Genomic DNA, 20,951 nt, shown 5'->3' on the forward strand with positions numbered 1-20,951 from the left:
CCATCTCTGTTATTTTAGTAGAAAGCACTATAGCTAGCTCATTAAAGTAGACTGTGGGAAAATGTATGAGCAATGGGTCTTGTTTTTTCAAGCAATGAATGCCTTAAAGGGGATGTTTGTTGGTGTTAATAATAGTTCCTTTATTTGGTTGACAGCTCATTTCAGCTGTTGTGCACTCCAACTGGGCGAATGTGGTGGAAAACTGCGAAATCAACTGCTGGAAGGAAGCCCTAGCAGCTGTACTCACCTATGCCAAGCCTGAGGACTTCGCAGTGCTCTGTGGTGAGCTGTGCTCCTGGCTTCTACATTATCAGAAAAATTGTGACAACAGTGCAACGCACAAAAACAAAAATTGAGTACAGGCAAACACACTTCTGCCATATATTCTTGCATAAGGGCTGCACCCATAAATTTGGGCCTGAGTATTTCAGAAAAAAAAAAATGTATGGGCCACATCCTCTTTTTCGGAAACGGGCACCTTCTCAGCTGCAGTCGGGCAGCGCAGTCTGTGCAAGGTATTGACGTCGTACAAAGAACTGTGTTGGTCTCCTCTGTACTTGTTTCCACAATTGATAATCTTTTGGTGGGTAGCTTGTCGACTGAACTGTTGTCATCATCATGAAATTAGTTTTTCGGTGCCCCACGATTGCAGCTTGTACAGTCACGCTTTTCGCCTGCATCCTCTTTGTAGACAGCTATTTCGCTGCACTGGCCAAGAAGTATGTGGGTATTATTGAGCACAACATTCTGTTCACATTTTATGTGGAAATTTTTCTCCCTTTTTCTCCAAGCGACCTGGTGTGTGGCATCAGCTTTGAACAGTGCAGCATTGGCTCGCGTAGAGGTGTGTCATTTGGCCTCATTGATTGTTTCCACACTTGACTGTTAGAGAGAAGCCTGTTGACTGAGTACCAGCAAAATTCATATCTTGGCATTTTGCGCCTTGTCCTGTTGGGCTGTGCCTATGTGTTCATGTCAGTGGTGCACCGACGAAGGGAGGCGGGGTTGTAACCCCCCCCCCCCCCCCCCCCACGCGTCCAGCCCCACCAGTCCAACGTGTACCTTCAGTGCGCTGTTCACATTGTCATTACAATTCAGGAGATGGCTTGAGGTTGAATTTTCCTGAATAACAAAAACACTATCACTGTCTTGTATTTATTCATTCACTCTTAAATTACGTTGAGTAAAACGCTGAATACACATCGTCATCATCCTTGGTGTCATTAGATTATTATAATTATTAAGCATTTTATTTGCTGTTGGCTGCCTCTGGCTAAAGCAAGGAAATTGCATATTATGCAAAGTGCTTGCTCCCCCCTCCACAAAAATCCCCCCCCCTGGCAGAGATCCTGGGTGCGCTACTAGTCCATGTGCACCATTTATGCCATTGCCCACAGGCTCTGGGCTTCGTACGTAGAACTATACATGTTTGTGCAGTGAGCTTTCACGTCACTCTTGCACCAGCTGAAACGTACATGGTGCTATCGACTGAAGCATTCCGATAATGTGTTGCGTGAAATCGCCAGTAGCTTTTCCATCGCGCAACCCTAAGTGCAGCGTGATGTCCGAGCCTGCATCCGAGAACAGCCACATTTTGTAAAAGCAAATGATATTGGCAAATGAAGCTAAAATAAAGGCTTCCGAAAATCATCGCACGTGGCAGTAGGCATTTCTGTTTTTCAAAGTGGGTACAATTTAATTACTTTTTATTTATGCACACCAAAGTGGCCCTTTAGTTATGGCTTTGTGCTGCTGAGCACGAGATACCGGTTCCATCCCGGCCACAGCGGCCTCATTCCGATGTGGGCAGAATGCAGAAACGCCCGTGTACTCAGCTTTTAGTGCAGGTTAGAGAACCCCATGTGGTCAAAATTAATCCAGAGCCCTCTGCTACGGTGTCCCCTCATAACCTACTATTCAATTTCAGAACATTAGATCCTACAACTTAATTCTAAATTTCACTTTTTACTTGTGTTTGTGCCACACTCAAGAAACTTGAACCCACATTTATGAAAAGTGCCATCCTTACTCGAGAATTGCGGTATTTATTTTGGATAATCCTGTTATTGCTTATTAAAATAAATATGCTTGTAAATTTCAAGTAGAAATATTGAAAACCTGTTCGTCGCAGTCAAACTTTCATTTCCCAGGACAATCTATATATCAAATTAGTAATAGAACAGCCGTGTCAATTACGACAAATTGCTCCACGAGTGGGCCTCTGCACATTCAGCATTTTAGTGAAGTGCGCCGAACGTGTGCCAAGTGAAGCATTAGATCAAAAGCCTTGATCCATTGAGGCTGCCTCTCTAGTAAAACTGGAACCAAAAGCTTAAATCATGCCACCTTCGTCACTAAGGAAGTCAACGGAGGGGCCATAGCCACGGACTCACTAGTGTACAGTCTTGTTTTTGCCATTTGTGCTGTAGTTTGGTACTCCTCGAAGCAGCATGGTACAGAGCTCTCTCAAGGAGGATGTAGGATGCAAAACAAGCCTTGGATTAGGCGTTGGTTCATAAATGCCTTTGAAATTTACTCAGTTCAGTCTTTGGCTTCATTAGAATAACACATGCACGCTCTTCAGTTCACGCTCGGCAAACAAACATATCTCGCATAGAGGCTCCACATGCTTGACAGGTGTGGCTCGGTGCCCGCAGCTAGCACGGGCGATCACGGCATACCCAACGTTAATAGAACCAACTCAATTTCACAGCTCCGCTGAAAATATGGGCTCCGTGGTGGTCGCGAGAACTAACGGCCCTGCGATCAAGTTGCGCTACTGGCAGTGCTTCCAGTTGCGTGCCTTCTTTGCTGCGGCCAACGTTAATAGAACCAACTGGCTGTGGCTGCGTCCCTTGTAGTTATGGTGCTGCGAATCTGTTGCGTCCTGCAGAAGTTCGTTCGGAGGTTTGAGTGCTCACGCTGGTCTGCGGAGGTGGGAAGCCTGGCTTGCGTCGAGCATGTGATATGCCGACATATTTTGCTCCGGGTTGAACAAGCAGCTACAAGTCGTCAGCTAAGCGCTACTTTTATTGCGTAAACATTCTTTGGCGTGTACCACAGGGCTGTCACGCGAAAATTGTAATGCCTTGTATTTGCACAAAAATGCGTAATTTGCAAACTTCAGTTGTTTAATCATTATAATATAAATGTAGATTATTGGTAGCATTATAAGAAATAAGGAACAATTTAAAAAATGATCAGAGGGAATACCCATAGGGATACACAGGGCTCCATAGAAAATGCATGGGGAAGCTTATAGTAGGGGTGAGCCAAATAAAATTTTGGGGTGGGCCAACTCCAAATTTGACGGGGGCCAATATAAATTGGGGGATGGGCCAGCGTGAAATACGACTTTCTCCAAAGAAATGCATAGCTTATACAGGGTGTCCCGACTATCATGCACCCAGATTAAAAAATATGCAAATGCCACATAGCTGGACAGAACCAAAGTAATGTTGTTTGCCATCGCTTGAAGATACTAAGAATATTTTGTGCATTCCGCCTAAGTACATAATTAGTCTTAATTAATTAACTTCTCAAATATTATTGGATTAAAAGTGTAAAGTAGAGCAGCATGAAAAACTCCCGATACAACTTTCTGTTCCTCAATATGTGCTACATAAGTGTTTTTCCGAGCGTGAGAGAAGCCCGAGATTATACGCAAAGTGCCTCGAGCGGCCACTCGCGCGTCAATTTTGCGTGTATTCGCGGGATTCTTTAACGCTCGAAAAACACTTTTATGGTAACACGCATTGAGCAACAGAAAGTTGCATCGGGATTTTTTCATGCTGCTCTACAATCTTATCATTGACACTTTTAATCTAATTATAATATTTGAGAAATTTATTAATTAATTGAGACTAATAATGTATTTAGGGGGAATGCAAAAAAAATATCGGAGTATCTCCAGGTGACGGCAAACAACATTACCTTGGTTCTGTCCAGCACCGTGGCACTTGTATATTTTTAAATATTGGTGCATTATAGTTGGGACACCCTGTATAGGAAGTAAGGGAACTCTCCATTTGCAGATGGCCGAATAAAAAAATTTTTACGCTTTTTAACGCTATCTGGTAGTTTTATACTTTTTTTTTTCCTTCTTCTTCCCTCATTAGCTATCTTGCTTTTATCCCCCTCCCGCATAATCGATTATGAACTGTCTTACGCAGCGAGCACATCCAGTCACAACTGATGTCGGAGTAGCTTCGCAATATAGCATAGTCGGTGAAATCGAAGTGTTCACGTCGCCCTTAGGATTCATACTGCGCTTGCGAAGCTGTCACTCATAGTGAAAACCATGAGCTCTAATTACCAACGCAGTATAGCTTTTCAGTGGAGCAATAAATCGACGCAGACGATCGAATGCGTGTGCAACACCAAGCTGCTGCGCTGCTGCAGCAGCAGCTGACGTGGCCAACCGGTAGCCGAACTCGACCGCAGCGCCGTTAGTTCGCGCGACCACCGCGTGGCCCACATGCTTGCGCTGGCCAATATGCGGAGCTGCGAAACTGAGTTGGTTCTAGTAACGTTGGCCATACCCCCATCCAATCACTGCCGTCCCCTCCCTCCGGAGAAGGGAAAGGGTGTGAACGTGTGTTCGCTGCCTCGCACCCGCCATTTCCCGCCAGTACAGGCCCGGCAGTCAGATGTGGAGGCCGCGTTTGGTTCGTTCTGCCGAAGAGTTCTGCCGTTTGTTTCGTTCTGCCACTCAAAAAACTAACCAACCCCCCTCCCCTGGGGTTGGACAAGCTTCGCGTGCACCACTGTTCTGGTCCCTTGATTTGGAGTGACGTATCAGCATTTTCCACTCTCTACTCTTGCTTGATATATGTTTGTGCTGAAAGCTGGTTCAATCTGTGATTTGCAAATAAGTGAACACTTGAGCTTGCCACGCACGCTATAGTACTTTTCTGTTCTGGCCTTGTTCTTAGAGAGCCTTGGGAGTCGGCTGGAGAACGAGAACACAGCACTGGTGCCATATGCAATGCTCTGCTATATCTGTGCGGGCAACTTGGAGAAGCTGGCGAGTTGCTGGGTACGGCTTCAAATAAAGGCTGATAGTCCACAGTCACTTCAGGTACGTGACCATGTATGAGTCAGTTCTGTCACTCATTCCAGGGCATGTATTAATACATTTGGAAAGTCCTTTCATGTTTAAAAAATGTCTCTGCATAAGATGTTGGGAGGCCCTATTATTATTATTATTATTATTATTATTATTATTATTATTATTATTATTATGTGCATGTGTTTTGAATAATTTAATATGAAATGAATTACTGACATTGTGTACTGTATTTATTAGGTTCTAATGCACACTTCTTTTTTAACCCTTTCAGTGTTGATGATATTTTTTGGGGGGGGTGATGCAACCTCCAACGTTGCTTTTCCCTCAGATATCATAAAACGAACGTAACAGTTGATTTTTGGTTATGCAAAGGGGAGATAATGACACGGATAATGGCAAATGGCTCTTGTAGTCCTCATATTTCTATCTAATGTCAGTGACATGGCGGAACAGAAGCGTGAAAACGTACCGGTACATCAGTTTACTGAAAGGGTTAAGAAGAATTTACTGAAAGATGACATGCACGTTAGAGTCTAGTACGAAACAAAAACTACACTACTGGCAGGCTATCACATTGGAATTAATAATTTCTATCATTCAATGTAATCCACCAGTAATCCACACGCAGCTGTGTGAACTGCAGTAGATTTGTGCTTGCGCCGCAAATTTGTTAGGCAATAGTGTGTTCTAAACATGAAAGTTGGGCTGCCATAGTCTGCAGGGTGCTTAAGGAATGATACCTTAAATGCCATAGATGGCACTGAAGAAGAGGTGATCTGGGCAGTTCATAAGAATAAGGAGGACTCCAACAGCGATGATGAATGATGCCCTGTCTACTGTAGCTCGGGTACAATAAATTTCCTTTTTTCAAGGGAGAACAAGTTGCCATTACTCTTTCTCTTAACATGAAGAACTGGCAAGGGAACAAGCAAGGCCATTCTTTTTATGATTTCTTGAAGTATGAAAATGTGGGTGCATGTCACAATCAAAGGTGTTGCATTTTTCATTTCTGACCATGAAAAAACTTGGTTTCGAAATATTCTGTATACAGTCAAACCTCAATATAACAAACCTTGATTTAACGAAATTCACGATGTAACAAACAACTTTGATTTCTTAGTTCTATTGAAAACTGTGCATTTCTAAATTTTTTTTTTCGCTATTTAACCAAGTAGTTTCGTGACACGGTTTCGATTTAAAGAAGTTTTTGGCCATTTCAAGTATGTACTTGGAGCCTGTATGGCTGGTAAATCTAGCAAAAAACTTGAAAAATGTCAGCCGAGGAAAAAGTTGCTTGCAAGCGTCCTTTCGCATGAAAAGTTCAAGTGGTAAAAACGCCATCGAAGCGCTTACGCTGGGACGCAGTATGCAGGAAACCAGCGCTACGCCGTTCCTCAGAAACCCAAGTAAGGGGCGGTGGGTGGGGAAGGAAAGAGGGCACGGTAACGTGACCCAGCACGCGCTTGAGGGGGGAGGAGGGCAGGAGACGTCGCCTATCCGCCCTTTCTCCCTAGCGCACACGTCTCCTCTCCTCTACCGTTGCTGTAGCTGTGCATGGCTGTCCATGTGCGGGCCACGCACCGCGTCTTGGAAGTAATCTTCAGCAAGTACAAAGCAGGATTCGTTGGTGCCTTCGTGCGCATTTTATTCCCACGCATCTAGTGTTGGCGGTCGTGTAATCTCAACCTTCATAGGCACTATGTGAAGCGTTGGCTTGCGTTGCCACAGCGCGCGTGACACCGATAAAACTACGAAGCTTACTTCGTGTAATTGTCTCTTTGGTATCGCCAGCAAAGCTCTGGCAAAACTTCTGGCAAAACTGTGACATTATTATTTTTATATTTATTTGCCAGAACGAATATCAGTAGCTTTTTGCAATTTTTTTTTTTTTTTTGACGGTGTCATCTTATGATGGTTGTAGGCAATAAGCAGGTTTAGCCATGGCGTCCAAGATTTACGACGACACGCAATGCAAAACATTAATTTCAGGTGCCATGAGCCATGCCGATGCATTGAACTCGGCGCAGTCTGCACCACATGCGCTGGCACTCATAACTTGCTTTATGGCCTGACCATCTTGCGATTTGTTCATAAGTTATTACTGACGAAATACAATCCACCAGGAATGTTCTGGGAAATTAAGAAACAATTTTTACTGCTGAAACTTTAAAACCTCGAATTAACGAAATTCACGATTTAACGAAGGTTTTTGCTGCAAATACAACTTCGTTATATCGAGGCTCGAATGTATTTGGCAAAATACTCGATGTCAATGCCAGGCTGCATGCAGCCTTTCCACAGCCCGCAGTAAATTCCTACTGCCGCCAATAAAGCCTGCCTGAGTTGTTGGCGTGACCGATTGAAACAAGTACAATACTGAAAAAGAAGGAAGAGAAACGGCATCAACAGCAGTGTCAATAAAATGAGTCGGAGTTCTTTCTTTGGTCGAAAGTCGAAAGCTCAGGCCTTCGTAGGAAGGTTGGATCAAACAATTTCAGGAAGACAACCTGCAGATGGATCGTATAAGACCCACATGTGCGGGCTTGCAAATTGTATCGAGATCAAGACTCGTGCAAATCACAGGTGTTAGCTAGACTGCTGCTATTGTTTTTGCATTCCTGACAACTAGAAGCAGGTGGAAAGCAGCCAAATGAGAGAGGTAGGCTCCTGAAGTTGTACAGCAGCTGATTTCCTTACACAGAATTTGAGGCATCTGTGCTTCTGTTGAAGCTATAATTTTATGAATTTTTGTTTTACATTTAATTATTCATATTCAAGTTTTTTTTTAAATTAAATTTGAGAGCTACTGGTCATTAAAGCTGCATGTGGTTCCTAGCTCAATGTTTTGCTGTGAAAGATGTCTCCTCTTATAAATTTCAGATTTCGTTGTCTTTGCGACTGCCCGCTCCTAGTATTTCAAAGAAAATGAACTTCATTTGATTTCGTTATCACAGCTTTCCCTTTTTTTAACCCTTGGCATAAGCGGGAGCTTCTTCTGAAAATAAATTATTGCCTCACTTTTTGTTTACTTTTTTCATTGGAAGAGTTTTCTGTTCTTTTGTCGAAGATGCAGTTGAGTCACGGGAATAGCTTGCACATTGGTAGTGGCAATGATGTACGCTATTGTGTGTGAATCAGTGGTTGGCGGCGTAGACAGGGATTGGTCTTTTCTCTGCCTTGCACCAGCCAGCTGTCCCATGAGCACGTAATCTTCTCACTGAGCCCTACTCTGTGCATACTCAGTCGCCGATCGATTTTGTGGACTTCGCAAGAACTGAAATACAGTCCGAAAAATCTAACAGTCCGAAAAACTAATCAACCTTAAGAAAATTTATTAGGCGGCTTAAAGTGGCATAAAAAAAATCTTTAATAATGCCCTGCCTCATACTACGCTTGGAGGCGATCAGATTTGCATGGATTTGCACAAGACTGACGTCGTCTTGACATACAGTCGACAAGAGCATCACTGCGTTGACGATTTCTGTTAGCGGAGATCACCATGGAGATCGAAGAAACGAGCCCCATTACTTCGCACATGGCCTCTGCGATCAGCTCCGGCAGCGCGCTGTTCGCTCCGGCCGTCCCGTTCAGCATGTAGCTCAGTAGAGAAGTGTAATCTTGCTAACCCTGTAATGGGTCAGCAACGGCGCGCTGCCAGAGCTGATTGTGGAGACCACGCTTCGCACCACTTGCCTCTCGCGAAGGCACAGGAGGTGGCCCCGATCCAGTAGCGCACCCAGGATCTCTGCCAGGCGGGGGGGGGGGGGGAGTTGACAGTTTGCCAATACCATCTAAACAGCACTAATTTCAATTTCTTCACGGGAAATTGTCAAAAAATGCGCTTTTTGCGAGCCTGCAGACAATTGCACGTCTTACATCTTAGTTGCAGTACTCAAATGCGCAAGGAAAGAAAAGGGGTTAAACAAAAGGGGGGGGGGTTAGGTCTGCCTCAGGGGGGGGGGGGGGGTTACAACCCCCGAAACCCCCCCGTCGGTGCGCCACTGCGCCGATCACACAAATGCGAAGCCGCACACGTCTCCGAGGCACCACACCACATGCAAAATAGCAACCAAACTTAAAAAAAAAAATAATAATAAACGAATTTCACAAAGTGATTATGACGATTGTGCTGACTGAAAAAAGAAAGAAAAAAGAAAAAATGTCGTCCCCTAGAGTTTTATATCAGCTAAGGAAGAGCGGGCATGGCATCCGAGACAGGAGGCTATAGAGCGGGCCACTAGAAGCTAAGCCTCGGTAAGCCGGCAGAAAATCTAACATGGCGGTCTCCAAGAACGGGTAGCATGGCGTGGAACGGTCGATTTAGTTCGGAAAATCGAACTTTGGGGCCTAAATTCGTCTGAAGAAACGATCACGAAAATGCATTAGCTCTATGTGTACTCTGATGGTACATTTATGAACTCCGGAATATCCAACAAATCCAAATTTTTGGAGTCCGAAAAATCGTCGGCAACTGTACATTTGTTTGTGACTGTACGGTTCATTTTTACCGAAGTCTCATCTGCCACTAAAATACCTTCGTTATACAGTCGAAACCACTTATAACGATACTGGTTTTAACAATATATCAGTTATAACAATGAGAAGGTGCGGCACCATCAACTTTTGTATGTTTTCTATGGTGAAATAACCCGCTTATTACAATGCCTCCATGCCGCATTATCGGTTACAGCGTAGTCCCGCTACAACGAAATTCACGGGACACACAAAAAATTTCGTTGTGGAGGAGCTTCGTTGACACGAAATTAGTATGTATTGCGTTTCACCCGATTCTCATAAAATATGTTAGTGGTGTAAAAATCAGGTAAAATTGGGTTTTACCCGAAAACGAACAACCCTATGTATATCTTATCAATTGTGACACAATACCGAAAAAGAATTGGTCCACAGCCTTCCACTACAGCGTCTCCCATAGCCAGCGGCCTTGCAGGATAATGTGCCCGGTACCAGCTGCTAAGGCCTAAAGTGAGCCATGTAGCTTGTCTTCACTTTGTGGAACGCAAAAGGGGAGCACCAGGGTGGGTTCATTGACTCACCGGAAGAGCATAGAGACAGCTCGAGAACTTGAATCAGTGAAAGTTACAAAAGTCAGTTATAACCAATGATTGCGGTACTGGGGTGGCAGTCGCAGGCCACAGGTGAAAGCTTCTGGGAAGTCCACTGAGCCACACAGAGCTATAGTGAGCTAGGTTCACCTCAAGGGGGCAACTCTGCTCAGTGGGTTTCAGAGTAGTCATTATTAGTGTTGTGTGAGATCTCATGATTATGGAAGAAGTGTTGCATTTGTACTAAGCATCATGATGAATACACAGCAGAATTGGTGAGAATTATTGTACACATGTTCTGAAACAAGCAGATGCGCATTGTGAGTGGCATGTGCCAAGCGAAGCTCCTCTTAAACAATTGCAGAAACACTGCTAAAAATAACAGGACATATATACAAAATCACCTTCGATGGCTGTCACCTTCGATGCTGTTATGGTTCAAGGTAGCTAACAAAGAGGACTTGTAGCACAAGTGAAGAGTAGAATCCACGGTTCTTAAGAAGGTGTTGCCCCACTAATGATAATGAATGTTTTCCTGGCATGCGCTCGACATCATTTCATTTGATGAAAGCAGTGTCTATTTTGAGCAGTGTCTACTTTAGCAGAACTAAAGCAGTGTCTTATTCTGTGTGATGGCTCTGTTCTATTTTGATGGCGTGTAGTGAGGTTGCAGAACCCATGGAGCGTTTGCAGGGCAGGTTGGTTAGCATGCTGGACAGTATGTTTGAAAACTGCAGTTGCAAATAAAAAGGGATAATGCAGATGGTGCTTGCAAATTTGATACAAGATTGGCCAGTGCTACTGGGAGTGGCAGTTAAAAGTGGCTGGAAAAGAAACCATTTGGAAGGACAGACAGCAGTGTGCAAAGAACGGAGGATCATACAAAAAGAATGCAGGGGTGTGTGTGAATGACAGAGGACATTGTGCAAACAATGCATGAAAGTGTGTAAGGAGCAGCAAGCATACCTTTTGTGAGGAGGCACTCACGTCTTCCAATGATATATGGGTGGGTCGAATGTCTGCTGCATGTTCTCAAAATGCAGACATTGAAGCCAGTGGCAAACAAGGCAAAGGCAAGTACAAGCACAAAAACAAAGACCAGAATAAAGCAGAAGAGAAAAATGCACCTCCACGCTCTTCCATCCTAGCAAACCTGCACTTGCAGATAAGACTATGAGCAGCAGGTCATGTGCAACAGCATCTGTGTGGAACAGGCCACTTTGATCATGAAAGAGGCAGGTCCAAGTTTCTAACAAGCAAGTATCAATCCAGAAGCACATAGCTTTCAAGATAACTATATTTCAATGCAAGCCTATGGCAAGGTTTTTGCTACTGTTCCGCTTTGTCAATGCTGGTGGGAAGACCATGGAAGCAGTTGTTGGCAGGACGCAAGAAAAGTGAAGATGCCAAAGCACCATAGCTACAAGCAAAATGTTTGTGCGCAGTTGCCCCCCAACAGCAGTGTAACGACTGTTTATTAAGATGAAGCAAAGTTGAAAGAATGTTCATGCACACTGAAGCAATACCTACCTTGCAGCTTGCTCAGGCTGTCATTCATAAGATACTTAAACTTATGTTTCAGGTTGTTGTGGCACCGTAAGAATAGTGGTTGCATTTTGGTAGGGATGGAACGCAAAAACACTTGTTTGTCGCACTTTAGGTACACATTAAAAAGCTTCAGGTGGTCAGAATTAAGTATAGGTTTGGGCTATTTGGTAACTTATAGCAACAAGTTAACAGCATGGACGTAAGACAAGGGCACAGTAAGCGACAGGAACATCACTGGTTTTCAACTACATCACCTTTTCCAATCGATGTGATATATGGTTTCATTGCTATAAAAATGTAAGAAAACGGTCAATACAAGAATTGCAAGTCATCAAACAATGCAAAACAATCAAAAAAGAAAAATATCAGTGTCTAAGTGAGGGGGCTTACATATTTTCCTAAATTTTTTAATATTACTTGTGAAAGCTATAACACTTAGACAATACTATACTTGCGGACAACTTTCTGTGGCAATGAAGGGAAAGCTACGGGTTTGTGGCTGCTGCACATGTGTTACCGCGCCAAGTAGTCCGGCAGCGTTTGACAGTGCTTTTAGTTGCTCGGAACAGACGCTGAATCGACGCAGCTTCCACGTGCAGCGGTTTCGCGTTTGCTGAGACGCAGAAGGGAAAAACCACAAAATAAGCAAAGTTTTACACTCAGTGGTGTGTTCTGTCTTGTTTAACTGTTGCTAATAAGGTGTTTGTTTTCTCTTCCCCAGCCTAAACTAACGTGGATTTAAACACGGGACTCTTTTCAGAAGCGCTCTCACTTGTGAGCGCTTTGTCTCCGTAGCTTTCCCTTCATTGCCACAGAAAGTTGTCCGCGAGTATAGTATAATGCGACAGTTTGTTGACCACTGTCATACCTGCCTCGGCTTTTAGGCCGAACCAACGTTGGTTTGCCGTGTGTCCGCGACCACGGTTAATTTCATGCCGAGTCGATGCAAATCTATTCGCATCGGTGGTACGGCTCTCGGGAAGCCGAGAAACCATCTTGCTAGCAAAAGTAAAAGTATGGGGGACAAACAATGGCGCAAGCTTTTTTCACGGCCCCCATTTTTAACGACATCATCAAGCAGATACAAAAGTCAGTTGGTGACTGTAAACAAATTCTCGTCTTTGGCTTGTTTGGCTATGAGCCATGAACTTGCTTACCAAAACCAAAACTTCGAATTCTGAAATTCGAGCTGAAGCGAATATCGAATAGCATAATATTAAATTAATATGAGAAATTTGCACTAATATGAGAATATTTGCACTAGCCTATTCTAGACCTCTAGTTGAACTCGGAATGGAAGTTCATCAGCCAGGCTCTGCAAAAATTCACTTGTTGGCTGGGACAGTCAGCCAACGTAGCTGGTGGCGAAATGTCATGGTAAAAGGAAAGTAGGGCTAGAATGGTAATTATGGCTGAAGGATTAATGCATTGTTTAAACCAGTTTCATAGCCTTTTTAATGTAGAACATCTAGTTGGCCTAGTTACCGGCCGGCGTATCTCAGTGGCTATGGCATTGCGCTGCTGAACCCAAGGTTGCAGGTTCGATCCAGGCTGCAGTGGCCACATTTCGATGGGGGCAAAAAGGTGGAAACAATCTTGTATATGTATTTAGGTGCACGTTAAAGAACCCCAGCTGATCGAAATGGCATGCCTCATAATCAGATTGTGGTTTTGGCACGTAAAACTCCATAATTTAATTTAAGCTGACCTAGTCGGTGCATCTTTGACATAAAGTTTAATGCGAAGTAGACAAACACTAGGAATGAACTGTGTATTCTAGGCAAGAGTAAGCATGCTGCGACATTTGAAATGTTTGCTTATTTTCTTAATCAAGAAAGGGACATACGTTAGTGATGCGGCTGATGCCTCTGTTTTGCTGTGGGATGCTGAAATTAGACATCTTGGTGCATCACTGCATTGATGTGTATGTGCTACAGCAAATGGCTCACAAAGAATACAAATGGAAAAGGAACATGTTGTGTCTTCATGGCAATTACTGTACATTCGGGGATCTGTGTTGTGTAAAATAAATATTTAGTGCTTATGCACCAACAAGCCCAGCTGCAAGTACTGCCATGTTAGTGCTTGTCCCTTCTTTTTGTAGGTGTGGTGTTCACTTGATTCATAGTAAAATTTATTTCAAAGCCCTGTAGAAGTAGATGCTCAATGAAGAGGATGCAGAGAGAAGGTGGGATGTACTATAGCCATATTGAGCAAGTAAACAACTGATGCACATGGGCAATGAGAGAAAGGACAGTAAAGGCACAGTCAGCCTCAAAAATGCAGCATGTGCACGGTAGCTGTAACAAAATATGAATAAGTTGACAGCACCTATGTTTGCCTTTAATGGTGCCATTGCGCTGCACTCTTGTCCTTGCGGTTTTCTTAATCATTGAAGCAGCCCATTGTCTAGCCAGACTATTGCTTAGGGTATGCCACTGGCTCTCGACATGAGCTGGCTCAGTATGAGTAGTCCATGCTTTTAGCCCTTTTAACACCTTCAACAAGCACTCGAGGACAAGTGCCAGCCGGCGGGCCTTTGAGGACTGGGTCTGACCATGTGCTAATGTCATGCGTTAATGTCAAAGAGACTCAAAACTCTGTATGGAGATTTGCATGTAAAGCTTTCATAGTGAGCCACCTAGCTCAATCTGCCTTGCTTTTACCCACTTCCCCAAATGGGCCTCAGGCGATCATTTAAATATATTTTCTCTCTTTCTCTCTAAGAAGTTGTTTCCACTTACGAAACTTTAATCCTGGTATTGGACAGGAGCTGGTGGAGCAGGTGATGGTTCTTAGGGCAGCTGTCAGCCAGCTGGGTTCGCAGCCACAGCCTATCGAGTCTGGAGTTCTCTCAAGCCTGCTGAGTCGCTATGCTGCACTGCTTGCTGCTCAGGGAAGCCTGAACAGCTCTATCAACTACCTGCTTGACACCTCGGAGGTGAGTCAATAGAGTGGCCAGGCTTAAGCTTACGATTTTTATCTTCGAATGGAGGGCTTAGCCTGCTTTTAAGTGTGAATTTAAAATAGTCTCATTCAAGATACACTATTTATACAATGGTATCTTGTTAACATTCATGGCATTCTACTGGTGTTAACATATGGAGCAAAAACTTTGAGGTTAACAAAGAAGCTTGAGACCAAGTTAAGGGCCGTGCAAAGAGCGATGGAACGAAAAATGTAAGGTCTAACGTTTAGAGACAGGAAGAGAGCAGTGTGGAACAGAGAGCAAACGGGGATATCCAATATTCTATTTGACATTAAGAGGGGGGAAATGGAGCTGGGCAGGCCATGTAATGCGAAGGGCAGATAACCAGTGGACCATTAAAGTTGCAGAATGGATGCCAAGGGTAGGAAAGCACAGGCGAGGACGGCCGAAAACTATGTGGGGGGATGGAATTAAAGAATTTGCAGGCGAAAGTTGGAATCAGCTTGTGCAAGACAGAGGTAATTGGAGATCACTTGGAGAGGCCTACGTCTTGCAGTGGACATAAATATAGGCTGATGATGATGATGATCGGGATTTTGATAACTCAAGTTCTGGGGGTGCATAATGTGTCTAATTAAGTAAAGTTCAAAATTCTAATGGGGAGTGGCCTGAGATGCGTAGCTGCAATGCACTTTGTGAACATGCTTCATTACATGGTCCCTGTCGCAGCACTAGGAGCAGGTGGGTAATGAATTTTGCTGTAAAACTGTGCTGCTAATGTATTGTATTTCCCTGAAGTTGTTAATTGCAGCTTATTTGCTTTCTTAGATGTCTGTGTGACTAAATTAGCAGCAAGAATGTATTAATGAATGCTTCCAATGTGGTGGTTTTCTCTTTCCCTGCTGTAATGTCAAGACGAGGTCATCAAGCATGTTGTAAGCATTCAAAAATACTCGTAATACAAGGAGTTCTAAAAGGCTTAGCTAATAAAACACATAGAATGCCCTCCACTGCTATTTGAGCAGGCACTTCTGTGAGGAATATTTTAAAGAAAAATCTGGAATCAAAATGTTTCATGTAATGCAGACATTGTGAAATGAATGTGTGTGTTAGTCTTAGGGCCCATTCACACTTGCGACTAGGCAAGGTCGCGCGACAAAGTTAGTCTTAAAGCGATCAGTCGCAAGTAGTCGCAAATGGTTGCTTTTCTCGAAAGGCGACCTCGATTCGCTGCTCGATTTTTCAGTCGCGCGACCGCAGTTGCAGAACAATTGAACCAATGAGATGCGAAGGAACAGGACGTCCGTATACCCTGACGCTTATTGTACGCAGCAATGACATTGCAAGCAGAGGTGAACGGCATATCGCGAGACATTTCGGTTTAGCGACTCGTCGGTCACATTTGTCAATATGAACATTGTTCGTCTTGAGTAGCTTTCTGGTTGCCAGTCACAATCGGTCGCGGGACGTCGTCTAGTCGCAAGTGTGAATGGGCCCTTACTGCACTGCTTAAATGTTCGTATGGGTTAACGGAGGTATTTTTACATGGCAATGCTGATCATTTGCTTTCAACAAAAGCAACAAGTTTGTGGGACTATCACAGCTAGAGAAGCAAGATTGATTACTTCATGTGCAGTTTAGTTAGGGACACCAAGCAATTTTGGAATTCAGAAGTTTTCTTTACGTGAATCATTACTGTCAAAAACAGTGAAAGAAGAAAAATTGCTATATGCTTGTACACTGGCTCTGCCGAAAAGCACCCCAGACAACTAAGCACCAGCGCTTTTTTTACTTGGAGTAACAAGTTCTACTTAAGTGTTTACACTGGTTAATGAAGCTCTTGTATGAAGCCTCTTGTGTGTCAATGTCTCTTAGATGTGTAGTCCTACAAAATTTTACTTCCAGTAGCAAGTTATGCTTAGAGTTTGCACTAGTTCTTGTCATCTTGTCTAAAGCCTCTTGTGTGTCTTATGCTTAATCATGCAAAAAACAATTGCAAATGTGTGCACCAAAATCATAGTAGCAACAGCTGTCGTTTGATGGGTTCATGCTCTGTGGCACCCTGATATAATGCCATAAGCAAACACACAGGCTTCACCAAGGTGTGTAGTATCTGCAACTTCCTAGGACAGCTTTGTTGTGTTCACCTGAAACGGTGATTGATGAGCAAGAGCGTATAAGTTTGTAGCATCATGTTCAAGAGAGCCCTTAACTTCTTTCAATTGTACTTTTAAGTGAAGAGCCTTCGTTTTTTTCTGACACAGTTGACACATGTGAACCAGTTTTTCAGTATAAGTCTAATTAGGGATGGGCGAATATTTGGTATTGTCGAATATTTGATCAAATAATACTATATTTGTTATTTGCTTCGATTCGAATTCAGGTATACAATATTTTCAAATTATTTGGCGCTCCCGAATAGGCAGCCAGAAGCTATAGACGGCCTATACACATCTCGGAGGCTATGTTTCACGTCATAACTGCCATACATCAACCATAAATCTCGAAGGCTATATGTTTTTGCATTAAAGAGCCAGAAATGTGCTACGCAGAAGAGCAGAAGCGGCGCTAGCGTACAACCGAAACGAAGCGGCTGAGTCCGCATCGCCATAGTCATCAGCGGAAATTGTACATTTTTTCCTTCCTCCATGTCGTATGTGAATGATAGCAACCATGGAGGTTCCTCCATGACAGCAACGACAGAACACTTCATTTGTGCTTTATTGCGTTTACCGCCGCTCATAACAACGCGTTGGCCGCAGGATTTCAGTCGCAATCCATGATCGCGTCAAAGGCGTAAGCACAGCGCATACAAAGGTCAGAGCCGTGTGGAGATCGCTTTCAAGATACGGTGCGCGCGGCAACCCCAACAGCCGGCAAAGGCGCAAAGTACAAGAACGCATTTGTTGGCAGAGTAGAAGCTGCCCCCCTCCTCCCTCCTTCCCTCCCTCCTGCGCTGCCTTCCCGCTTTGCTCCTTTCGGTGGGAGATTGCGTCGCCAGTTACCCTTGCGCCCGGTTGCAAGATAAGATACGCATTTGGTGCCCCGCAGCACAGCGTCGCCTCCCCCTCCCCCCCCCGGCCTTTCGCGCGACGGAAGCAGGGCCGGGCTCGACTGGCGCGCCCAGCCGTGACGGAAGTCGCGTTTGCTCCCCCCTGTGCGTTCGCTCTCCGTGCGTGAAGGCGCGCTTTCACTCGCACATACGGCGCGCGGTGACGATTTTATCGCCCTTGGACTCATGCTCCACGTCTCATGCTCCTCCTCCGCATCGCCTTCGTTGATCTCCTCTCCCGTCGGTGGGCGCACCTCGTTGAGAAGTGTGCTCGCTACCGCCCTTGTCGGCGAGATTTTCCAGCGGAAAGCCGCATTATAACCAGTATTTCGTCTCGCGCGGCTGCACTGTAAGCGGTATGCGTATACATGGGAGTTCTATGGGAGGGTAAACGGGAGTCAGAAAAGGCCGCGTTGTAGCCAGTTCTGCACTATAAACAGTTACGTTATAAGTGATCTATACTGTAAATGCTTTTTACGTGCACGTGCCTGAGTGAGTTCACCTCCGACTCTTTAATTTAGCTAGTTTTAATTGTGTTTCGATGATACGAATTTCGGCTAATACGAATATTTTTCGTGACCCAGTGAGATTCGTATCATCGAGATTTCACTGTAACTAGGTTTTACTGTAATATGTGATATATACTATTCGAACTATTCGATTCGAAATTATTCAACCAAATCACTATTCGCTTCGAACCTCAAATTCACTATTCGCCCATCCCTAGGTCTAATCAGCAGTGTCTTAAGATGTATACAACACGTCTTAAACTTAATATTTTATTAGGGGTGTGCAAATATTCGAATAGTAAGTATTTGTAAATATAATTATATTTTAAATAGTTTTTGAGTATATCAAATTAACTGTGCACCATCGAACAAAATTCTAGCAAAAGTATGATACATTTTCTGCAGCAGAACTGATAGTTGGGCGAATTGGTACGAATTCATAGTGAAATATTTAACGCGCACAATCGACAAGCACTCGTGTGTCCCCTTCACTGTGTCCTTGTCGATTGTGCATGCTAAATATTTCACTATGATACATTTTATCCCTACAGCCAAAGTAGACATAAAGCGTGAAGTTACACAGTGCAGCAGGCTACATCACTCTAGGAGCCGGATTCTGCCTCCCACAATCATTCGCACTCTCTGATGAGTCCTGTGTATGTGAACAAACTGTTCAATTGTTCCTAATGCTCAATTTTTAATTTTAATAAATAGTGCTTCATAATGCGCAATTTCATCACGGAAACTTGCTGACGCAGTGAATACTGGGATGTGAAGATCATTATATATATGAATTGTGAAAACTGTTACCCGCCGCAGTGGCTTAATGGCTATGGTGCGGTATCAAATCCCGGCCGCCACGGCTATATTTTGATGGGGGCGAAATGCAAGAGCGCCCATGTCCCGAGCATTGGGAGCACCTGGTGGTCAGAATTAATCCAGAGTGCCCCACTATGGCGTGCCTCATAATCAAATCGTGGTTTTGACACGTAAAGCTACACGTTGTAGCTTTTTTTCCCGCTTTCCCAAATACATCTCATGCAATTTTCTTTTGTACTTTGTGGGCAAAAAATAAATCAACTTCAAAACCCCAGAATTCATGTGAGAACTGTTGTTCATTATTCAAAAAGTATTCTATATTCAATTTGATTCCTCATAATCAAATCGTGGTTTTGACACGTAAAGCTACACGTTGTAGCTTTTTTTCCCGCCTTTCCAATCTCATCTTGTGCAATTTTCTTTTGTACTTTGTGTGGTAAAAAATTAATCAACTTCAAAACCCCAGAATTCATGTGAGAACTGTTGTTCATTATTCGAAAAGTATTCTATATTCAATTTGATTCCCTTCCAGCACTATTCAATTGGTATTCAATTCAATCTCAAGAATTACTATTCGCACACCCCTATTTATGCTAGGGCTTGAGATTCTGAGAAGTTATGTTGGTCTGTATGCAATACTGCAAATAGTTATATTTGGCACTTAAGTGTGGTTTCTTCACCTAATTATGCAGCCATCACTAGCGATTCTGCGGGATCGTATCTGCCAGCACCTGGGCATGCCTTCACCGCACTTCCCATTTCCAAGAGTTGAAGTCCAGGGTCAGTTCTCAGCACCATTGACAGGTGGCAGTGTTCAGCACGGTGGGCGCTTGCCAGTGGGAGGCTCCAGAGCTGGCCTTTCATCATCACTTGGAACCCGTTTCACTGGAAACACAGGAGCATCGCATACACGCATGGCCTCCACGGTGTCATCACAGTCTCAAGCCTTCTACCAAGGTGGCCAGCAGGTTCCTCCAGCTGCAGCATCTGTGAGTTTAAACCTTTCTCTTATATTCCGAATGCAGAAAGGGAGCACAATGAATGCTTAGTTAAACCTGATCTGGTGAGATCGGTTATACCACTGCTGATACAGTTTGTAGCAGCGGCATGCCAGCTGGGGCAGAATGCAGTGTTAAGACTTTGTCATTGAAGGGACACTTAGGTGTATTTCAATTTTGCATGCATTGTAGGACATGCTGTGTAGGTCACTTGTGTTAGTCACTTCGGCATGTTTTGTTGCACGCTTCATATTGTAAGCGCTGAAGTGCCAGCATATCTCGGAGGGGAGGGGGGGCTAGGGTTTCGTCAGCACCACTGCCGCATCTGCATGTGGCATCCGTTATTTACAGTTCGGCATGTAATCTTTAATCTCGAAGGCCATCGCTCTTGATGAGGAACTACGATAATACACAGACAAGTGATTTATTTTTTCCATGCCACTTCGCGCACTGTAATACAGCTATCGCTTTAGGCACCACATGCCAGAATGGCGTGTTCATGCAAACAAAATGCCAGATGCACAAAAGTTCATAATGCCCGCATTGTCCGGCATGCAATAGTGCCCCTTGCGTGCGTTGAAACGCTTGTTGTGCTTTTTGAGGGATTTTTAGCTTGTCTATAATCGTATTAGCATTTGCTGAACATACGAAGTTACCAGAGAAGGGCCGCGTTCTTAGTGTTTGCGCCATTTTGCCTAGTCGGAGTGAGCTATGTCTACCGAGATACGATCTCGGCTGATTCGCGCAGGCGTACGCTGAAGCGCGGGAGCCTCCATTGGCGCGTCTTCTGTCGACTGCGTTATCGGTGCTGATGGCACAGGGCGATTGTCGGTTTCGCTGCCGGAGTCACGTGGTGCAAGATAGCGCGGCACGTAATCCACGGTGCAAGGTAGCGTGGCACGTTCAGTCGGGTGCTCCTCCGCTTCTCCCGCTAATCGCCGTATTTTTCTAGCCGTAGGAGG

At 44.2% G+C, this 20,951-nt stretch overlaps 1 protein-coding gene across 1 annotated transcript in view; it reads left to right on the top strand.

Moving 5' to 3' along the window:
• LOC119436875 (protein transport protein Sec31A-like) overlaps nt 1-20,951 on the top strand; it is a 134,080-nt gene that overhangs the window by 65,432 nt on the left and 47,697 nt on the right. The window contains exons 16-19 of the mRNA XM_037703896.2: nt 156-282; nt 4,935-5,080; nt 14,453-14,623; nt 19,684-19,980. Coding sequence (XP_037559824.1) covers nt 156-282; nt 4,935-5,080; nt 14,453-14,623; nt 19,684-19,980 — 741 coding nt within the window. The remainder of the gene's footprint in view (nt 1-155; nt 283-4,934; nt 5,081-14,452; nt 14,624-19,683; nt 19,981-20,951) is intronic.

The sequence above is a fragment of the Dermacentor silvarum genome, chromosome 1, assembly GCF_013339745.2.
Source record: "Dermacentor silvarum isolate Dsil-2018 chromosome 1, BIME_Dsil_1.4, whole genome shotgun sequence".
Taxonomy (NCBI): domain Eukaryota; kingdom Metazoa; phylum Arthropoda; class Arachnida; order Ixodida; family Ixodidae; genus Dermacentor; species Dermacentor silvarum.